We start from the raw sequence: 9,301 nt of genomic DNA, 5'->3' as shown, positions 1-9,301 counted from the left end.
CTGGAACAGGCATGTAAAGTGTTGGTGAGAGCATTTGTGAAAATTCTCTTTGCACTACAAAAGTAAAGGGAAAGCAATAATATCCTAACCAGCTCGACAATTAACAGACAGAACAGGTTAATTTCAATCATGTCAATATACAGGCATTCCCAAAGACCAAAAAACAAATACAAGAAAATTAACATGAATGTACACACAGACCATGCACGGAGGAGATTTGAAAGACTAGCTTAGTGAGAGTATGGGTAAAACTGTAAAATTCAGTTATTAATCCTGAATAAAAAATACTTTAATGTTACCAAGCATTTCAATAATTTAAGTCAAATGATTACAAATTTGGGACATGCATATATCCTCTTACATTGTGTTTTACATTTCCCTGATGCCAAATAAGTTACTTAAAGATCTTATCCTCCAATATCCTTCAGAGTTTGTGTGTGTGCACTGTACTCTTTGCAAGACACTAAACATACAATATTTAGTAAAAATAACACACACTAAATAACACACGTCATTTCCATCCACTATCCAGTAAGCCAAAACACAATGATTAAAATTAGTATACACAAACACTAGAAGATAAAAGTAATTATACCACATGTAGAGACATGTTCCTGTTAACAAAGGATTACTTTTCAATGAATTGGATATTTAACTCGAAAATGTCAATCAAGTCAAGAATCATCATCCTAACTCAATACTTTCTTCACAAGAATCTGAACATACTTCCTATTCTAATGAATGTCATGCCCTACCTCACTGCAGTAATAAAAAAACACAATGTACCAGAAGGGTTCCCACTAAAATGTATGCTAAAAATATCGGGAAAATCCAATAAGAATATCAGTCTCCTTTGTTGATGCATGTTATATATCTGCTTAAAGCAGGATTCTGAAGTGATAAACAGCGATTGCAACAGTTTATTTTATGAAGCCGTGATAGATGGAAGAGATGCATTAGCTACCCTGAAGTTTTCACAGAATGAAAAAGCATTAAGAAATACTCGGCTAAATCAACAAGCATCTTTGATATTAATGTAAAAGACCAAGACAGCTATCAGGCATACCAAACTGTGTACTGATGACACACTATTTACAGCCATGCAATGACTAAAATCTATGTATGACATGTTAAAAAGCAATTGATACAAGTGGAAGCCACATTACAAAACCATCAGGATAGAAAATCAAATGACAATTAGAATGCAACACCAACATTGTAAAGGTGTACTATCACAACATTTTCTGATATTTATCTTCAACTATTTAAATTTATAAATTGAAGTGCATCCAGAAGTGAAAATTTTACCTTATGTTGACAAATACTTCAGAGGACCAAGGACCCCATGACAACACCAAGTGTTACTAATCTATTGGATACTAAAGAAGGGAGGTGTTCAAGCTCATTTCAAGCCATGACAAAGGATAAGGGGAGAGGAGGAAGGCTAGTAATCACTCTAGGAAGGCACAGCAGTGGCACTCACACGTCAAAGGGGGTTGGAAGATACTATGAGTTGAGACGGAGGTTTGCAGCAACAAAGTGGAGGAGGCAAAGGGAGAGAGAAAAGATGAGAATCAGTTGCTTCCCAGCTACCTGAATGATATATTTCAAGTGACTAATTGACTTAGATCAAATCACTGTTTGTCCCTTTACATTCTCTTCTCCCAGATAAAATAGCTTCAGACTTTGTTTGCTGCGAGTTTCCATTTAAACTTTTTTTTCTAAATATCCAGTGCATAACAAACTGTGAACACGCAAACGTCAGTACTCAGTACTTTTAAATATCCTATGAAAGAAACTAAATCCTTTTTTTCTATGCAACTGAAATTAAACATTCAATACTTTTGGGGATCTTTGTCAGCAGATGATTTTAAGGATTTCTCTGGTTCTTTCTCAGTCACCAAGAGATGTCAGGAAAGATAATCTTGCATCCTCATGACTAATTAAGAATTACAAGGAAAAGACAACCATGGTAATTTATCCTGAAAAAAAAAAAAAGAGAAAATAATAAAAAAATCAAAATATGCTATAAGCCCACAAAGGGAAGGAGTCAAGAAGAGATGAGCACACACACACACACACACACACACACACACACACACACACACTCTTGGGCTGCTTATTCTAAGTAAATTGCTCATTATTTACTATTATGATAATCAGTTTCCTTGACCAACTCAAAAACACTTTCACCCAGGATCTCTAAGGGAAAGGAGAAAAGTCCTAACTAACCACCCTTACACAAAGGTCAGCTGCATACATGTACCCAAGTGCCTTGAAATTATGGCAGAACTGCAGCCCTGATTTACCCCTGCTATATCATAATGGACCCTTCCCCTTTCCGAAATCTGCCCTAGTCAGCTGATTTGCCCAGATGTACGCAAACCTCCCATTCAGGTTTTTTAATGCTATATCTGCATTCACAACTGATCTTCATTCATCCCAGCAAAGTGCTACCACTTTCCTTTGCTCCACAGGTATCCTCCTTGCATCTAACACTCTTTTCACAATATTCATCCATCCCATTCATGATCATAGCCTTATATGTCTCTTCAATCCAGTTACTTTATTTATCAATCACTTCCTCCACCCTCTCCACAAGCTCAAACCATTGTAACATATCAAACTCTCTTCCACGCATCCTTTGCACTTGAAACAATTCTTACAAGGTCTGTGTTGCTCCAGACACCACTCGCATTACAATCATTATCTTTCTCTAACTCTTAGGTGCCAAGTTTCAGTATCTTAGAATACAGTTAGTATCACTTCACCCTCCTACAACATTCTTTATGCTTTCATTCCAAGAAACCTATGATTGAGCATTATTTATTACTTCATTCACAATAAACTTACATCTACATATATTCTTCCATCCACATCAACACATGATCCTTGATAATGAACAATCTATCCCTTCATGCAATTTATCATTCAAAGCTACATTTACTCACTTAACATTCATCAGACATTAATAATAATAATAATAATAATAATAATAATAATAATAATAATAATAATAATAATATAAAATTCATATCAATCAGAGGAAAAAGTAATACAACTAGGGAAAAAAAATATATGGTGAAATCAAATTAAACAACTACAATGTTCCCAAAAATCAAATAATGTCATCCATCAATGTAACTAATGACAAGGAAAATAATTTCTAGAACAAAAAATTCCAAGGCATAGATATATTCTGAAATTGAAAAAAAAATATGGAGCATATTTATATCCTAAAATTTTCTCTAAAGTAGAGAAAAAGAAATTATGTTAAATATTCAGTGTTAATGTTTTTTTATCAAATGTATGGCATCATAACCTTAATTCAAGACCAGTGTTCAACACACAACTGATAACAACACTGACAGACACACTTGAGAAAGTAGTTCATGAAGACTTGCGCTGAATAACTATAAAAGAGGCACATGATTGCAAATATCAATTGAACTGCACAACAGCAACAATGGGAGAAAATTCAGACAACATATTTCTCTACAAGAAACAAATGGCACCCGGTAGCCTGCATTCAGCACGTGCACATAGCACTTATCAGGGTTCAACTCTCTTCCCTTTCCTTTAAATATTAAAAGAGAGTAATGACTTTCCTACACTTTCTTACTTCTTTACTTCTGTACTTGACTGCATAACTAAAACCTATTCCACAACTGCATTTTTCCCATTATGCTATCAATGCCTGTAGCCTTTCCTACTTTCTGCTTACCTAGTGTTTTCCCATCTCATACTTATTTCTTTCACTCTGCAGACACACTCGTCAAGTATTAGAGTCTAAGTTGCCATTACAGCCTCTCTTCCATTTCTACATTCATCAAACTCAAAATGCATCTCCCAGAGTTCTTTCTCATTCCCTCCAACAAGCACTCCATTCCTCCATCCTCCTTTCCCTGACACCACTCCCGTCTCCCCTAATTAATCTCTCATTAAAATTTCAGAATTTCCTGAAGTTTCACCAATAATTTCCTTCCTTCTCTCACTCATCACCTCTGTAACATTCTTTTAACAGCTTTTGTTTTTTATGCCTTCCTTTTCTTTTTCACTACTTTCTTTATCTTGTTCATTAAGTCAAGTAAAGCTAACTATAATACTAAAACAAGGCTATGGTAAAACTAATTTTATGCTATCAGTACCACTGAACTCCTGCCCAGCACATTTCCATGAGGGCCTAACAGCAAGGTGCGCCTCTAGTGCCAAATCTTACACAGTTCCCTTTAACTGAGACACAATATCCTTCATTCATAAGAAAGAGGTAATTACTGCCCAGCCAGTTCAATACAAGTCATGTTACAAATGCATGATTAAGAAAACAGTGATGTGCCTCACCTCGGTGGCTGAAGGATGGGTCTGAATGGATGGGTCGTCCGTGTCTTCATCCGAGTCATCATCACCTGAAGAGTCATTGGTGCGGTCTTTCAGGCCTGCAGTGGGACAGACCAGCTAGAGTGTGTCACAGACTGCCTTGTATAATGATGTATCATGGAATTTAAGATAGTAAAGTGCTAGAACATCATACAACATACTAATGACAGCAAAATAACATTTAATCCAGTCTTGACTCACTTTTTTTTCAATTAATGTTTTTACCTGCAGCTTAATTATTCTTCTTTAATTTACCTGGTGATCCTAACTGTTAATGCACAACTTTATGACTTCAGCACTAGTTTTGCTGCTATTTCAGAAACAGTCAAGATTGCTATGATACACACAAGGTGTCAGAGGATATCCCCACACTGTAAGAAAAATGTAATAGAAACAATACCTATGGGAAAAATACAAAATGTAAAGTGAGTCAGGAGTCAAGAATATTTCCTCCCTCAATTCCACTGAAAATTCACTGTATTAAGACACATATATATATATATATATATATATATATATATATATATATATATATATATATATATATATATATATATATATATATATATATATATATATATGCTTGCAGCAATAGATATCGCCAAAACACTGTGATTTTACTTAGATACCCATTAACATTCATGATAAATATAAACAAATAATAATAAGAATTGCAGCAACAGCCACAAAAACAAATCCTTCACTTGATCCCAAAGCAGCCATGTGTCTTTCTTGGTTATTGTTGGTTGCACAGGACTCAATATTTCATAAAGTTGGCTCTTGGTGACTCATCCACAATCTGTAGCCTTCCTCATCCTTGCATCACAGCTTCCATAACAGTTATATCACTTCACTGCTTCTCTCTCTCTCCTTGCACTCGATCTCTGCCTCCACATTCTTTGTTTCAGCAATTCAAGTATTAGTATGGCCAAAGCAACTACATTCTAAGTGAAAACTGGGGTGTGGAGAGAGACACCAGCCATATTTGTTGTGGAAATACATCAGTCTATACTGCAATACAAGACAGCACAATGCAAGAGATAGGAAGACCACAATAGTAGACCACACAAGCTGAAGTCCATGATCTTATGGCTAAAGATCCACAGAAAATTTGTCCAGTGTGATAGCTGCAAACTATCCTCTTAGGATGGCAGGGTGGTAGGTCGACAAAGTCAGAGATAGCGTCACTAGCACCTGACAGGGGAAGGTTGACTGTGGTTCAGAGTGCCAATGTGTTACAAACTACATTGTCCTAATATGCACTATATTGACTTAACCCACATAATAAGGAATTCTAAGTTATATTGTTTTGCTTACCACATAACAGGTGAAATATGCAATGAAAACATGCATCATGACTGCATAAAATAAACCCATCAATATATGTTAACTTCTTTTTATACCTATATATTGCTTTCTGACACCTGTCCCTAAGAAATCCCTTCAAGGGATGACTAAGATATGTGTTCCACAAAGCTAATAACCACCTCATAAAAAGACAGCTGAAAACATGTTGGAACAATTAGGATCACATCAAATCCAGTTAACAGTGATCTATACTATGGATGGTTATGTTAACTGGTGCTCAATGGCTGGTTGGCCTGAGATATCTCAATATTTCAGAACGAAAACCAAAAATTTTTGCACCAGCCACTACATCACACCACAGCTACCCACCAGCCCATTATAGGCTTCAGAAGTGTCTGGACAAACTAAAGATTTATATCAAGTGGGAATATTAGGGAACATACAAACCCCAAGAATCCCTGACAAGACTACTACACTAGACAGGCAGCTCGGAATGCTCCCTACAAGTGAACTTATCTGCAGCCATTCATCCACAGAAAACCAATTGTTTCCAAGAGGCAAATGCACACTGCACCTTTCAGTCTCCTTCACCACTTGGATAACATTAAAATCAACAAAGGCAAGCATGTCCCCAGCCCAGCACTACCTTTGGATAGAATATAGAAGTTAAAGAAAGAACTTTAAGAACTTTTATCAAGTGAATAAAAATGCTTTGTCTGTCCTAAATGCATCAACGACTATGCTGTACTCAACAAGCTTCACACATTAGAAATACCCACTAGCACACAGGAATAACTTTTATCCACTCACATTCCATGACCAAACTCACCTTCCTCCTCCTCATCATCATCATCATCATCATCATCATCACCACCATTGTCATGAGCTGGTTTCTTCAAGTCTGTAAAACCAAACAGTGTGACGGTACAGCATGCTCCCGCCCAGACATCACAATTACCATAGGGTGCAAAGGGGTTGTGCATCTATGTTCCATGCTGCCCATTATGGATTCCAAGTGGCTACAATGTGCTGCAGGCTGTTGTGTAATGCAAGTGTGTAACAATATACAAAGTTAAGTGAACAAAAATTCCCAGAAAATTTTAAATATACTTTCTTTTATCAAACTATCTGAATTATTTTTCTCCATATCCTCCATCAAAACTGACACACCTACAAAAGCAATGTTTCCTCCTCTGTGACCTTTCTTGGTAGAATTCTTGGACATTTCACATACACAGTTTCAAAACCTCACATTTTGCATCACACACTCAAATTTAATTGCTTTTAATTTTACAAAAAGAAGGAAAATCTCAAAGGGTAAGATAGGGGTCTGTACAGAGGATATGGAAGTTTTTCAATAAAATTTTCTTAAAGACCAAATAACTCTAAATGAACAGGGTACAGCATTATTACAATCAAATAGGGTTTTATGGCACAGCTTCTCAACTTTTTTTTGCTCAATGTACTTTTATTTTTATGAGAGGCCTTCAAAGAAAATTCAGGTGATTGTTTTCTTCTGTTCTAGGAATTGAATCAGAATTACTCCTTCCTGGTGCCAGAAACCTGTGGCCACAGCTTTTTGAGCTGATCTCTCCACTTCAGACTTTTTTTATACATTTCATCCTTTTCATAATAATCTATGGAAATCACTTTTTCATAAGATGAAAACCACTTCATTCCATTTTCCAAAGCACACAAAGCAATGATACCATAACCTTTCCATAAGCCTTGTTTGTAGTTTACCAAGTTGATGACTGATGTTGGGATTAAGTGTTGATGTTGGGATAATCCTTACATGTTACTACACTGAAAGAGAAACATGCAAGTTCCTCCTTACACATGCACAACTTTGGCAAACATGGCATCACACTGACGATAAGCACATAAAGGCACAAGCAGCAAAAAACTATACAATGCAGTAAAGAAATTTTGGGACAGTGCACACACACACACACACACACACACACACACACAGCCAAGGCACATGCTGTAACAAGTTGTTCCTTGGATAAAAAGAAAATGGGAAGGAGAAAGTTTTGCTGGATGAGGGACAAGGACGGGTTACAATACCAGTGTTTTGCATGAGGACAAAGACATGGACAAGACAGAGGTAAGAAATATATAGAAAATAAAAAAGTTGAAGGGAGTAATAATTTTTCCCATGTCACACTATTAAGAAAGGCTGAAAAAATCAAATAAAATGGAAGAAAGAAAGGTGATGAGAAAAACCATTAAGAATAAGAGGATACAAATAAAAGTAGGAGGAAGATGAAAAACAGGAACAGAGAAAGAAGACAAACAACAATAAAAGAGCAACAGGAAGAGCGGAGTACTCATACCAATATCGTCCCACCACAGGGTTGGCGGTGGGGCATCATCATCCCCATCACCCGTCTCCTCCCCAAAGAGACCACCACTTATATCAATCAGGTCAGCCTCCTTCACTTTCTCTCCAGCCTGCTGCTCTGTGCCTTGGCTCTGGGCGTGGCTGGTGCGGCGGGGTGGAGCAATGGGGCCGCTAGGAGGGGCATCAGGGGCTGGGCGACCATAAGGGTTGGGGTACATGACTATATCCAGTTCATCACTCGAGTCCTTCTCACCATCAGACTGGGAGCCTCCCAAGTCATCCACTGCTGGGTGGTGCACAAATTGGCTGGTTCTCTCTCTCTCTCTCTCTCTCTCTCTCTCTCTCTCTCTCTCTCTCTCTCTCTCTCTCTCTCTCTCTCTCTCTCTCTCTCTCTAAATTCTCAATCTTTCCACTCCTCAAGCTTTCCCAATCATCAATGTGCATTCCACAATACTTCCCTTCCCATCTTCAGGCATGCAAACTTCATCAAAAATTCACACAGAAGCACACAAGCAAACCATCAGCATTCCAAAGCTTAGCACACATACTGATGGGAGGGTTAGTTTAAGACTAGAAGATCCAGTAACTGAGTCTGGTAAATGAAAATAAATTCCTTAACCAGCAAAGCAGACTAAAAATACAAATTCTTTCTAAAATGCATATTAAGTAGTGATGAAGCTAAAGAAAAAAAAAATGCAAGGATTTAAATCCCTGTTATAACATCAAACAAATTTAATTTTATACACACAATACTTTATAGGCAACGAACTTGTAAAGAAAACACTCTTGCAGCACCATGCTAAATATCAAGAAGAAAAGTAAAAGACAGGTACCATACAACCCCAAAAGCATAAACTCACCCTTTAAAAGTGCAACAAAGAAAATGACAAGGAGAGAAAAAATATCATAAAATACACTGAAGTGCTCAGACAAATGTCAGCTCTTGTGGCAATGACAGTGGTGGTGGTGACGATGAACTCTGAAAAGCCCTTAAAATATAGATAGGGAAAAAATAAGGGAGAAGGGTAATAACCTGCTAAAGAGGAGGGTTCGAGAGGTACTAACTGTTACTGAGGTTTCCAGATGAGTCGTTGGGCTGTGTTTGCGCTGAGGAGATTTCATCATGGCAGGAAAGGCAGACTCGGAGGGGTTTGCTGGACTGGTGTTGGAGGATGACCTTTTTGCTGGAGCACGGCCCACACACCACCTTGCCACACTTGCGGCAGTGGTGCTGCAGGCATGGAACAGTGTGAGTGAGGGTGTCAGGGA

At 37.4% G+C, this 9,301-nt stretch overlaps 1 protein-coding gene across 12 annotated transcripts in view; it reads right to left on the bottom strand.

Moving 5' to 3' along the window:
• Positions 1-9,301, bottom strand: part of LOC135089581 (pleckstrin homology domain-containing family F member 2-like) — a 32,026-nt gene that overhangs the window by 5,047 nt on the left and 17,678 nt on the right. For 7 of the 12 annotated variants that reach the window (XM_063985339.1, XM_063985337.1, XM_063985338.1 and 4 more), the window contains exons 6-9: positions 9,098-9,263; positions 8,025-8,318; positions 6,515-6,586; positions 4,342-4,436 (exon numbers count right to left, since the gene is read on the bottom strand). In XM_063985339.1, the coding sequence (XP_063841409.1) occupies positions 4,342-4,436; positions 6,515-6,586; positions 8,025-8,318; positions 9,098-9,263 (627 nt within the window). Of the gene's footprint in view, positions 1-1,483; positions 1,507-4,341; positions 4,437-6,514; positions 6,587-8,024; positions 8,319-9,097; positions 9,264-9,301 lie in introns of all 12 variants that reach the window. The other 5 variants (XM_063985345.1, XM_063985347.1, XM_063985344.1 and 2 more) reach the window with 3 other exon arrangements.

The sequence above is a fragment of the Scylla paramamosain genome, chromosome 33 (genome assembly GCF_035594125.1).
Source record: "Scylla paramamosain isolate STU-SP2022 chromosome 33, ASM3559412v1, whole genome shotgun sequence".
Taxonomy (NCBI): Eukaryota; Metazoa; Arthropoda; class Malacostraca; order Decapoda; family Portunidae; genus Scylla; species Scylla paramamosain.
The sequence above is the reverse complement of the archived record's forward strand: the minus strand, read 5'-3'. Positions and strand labels throughout refer to the sequence as shown.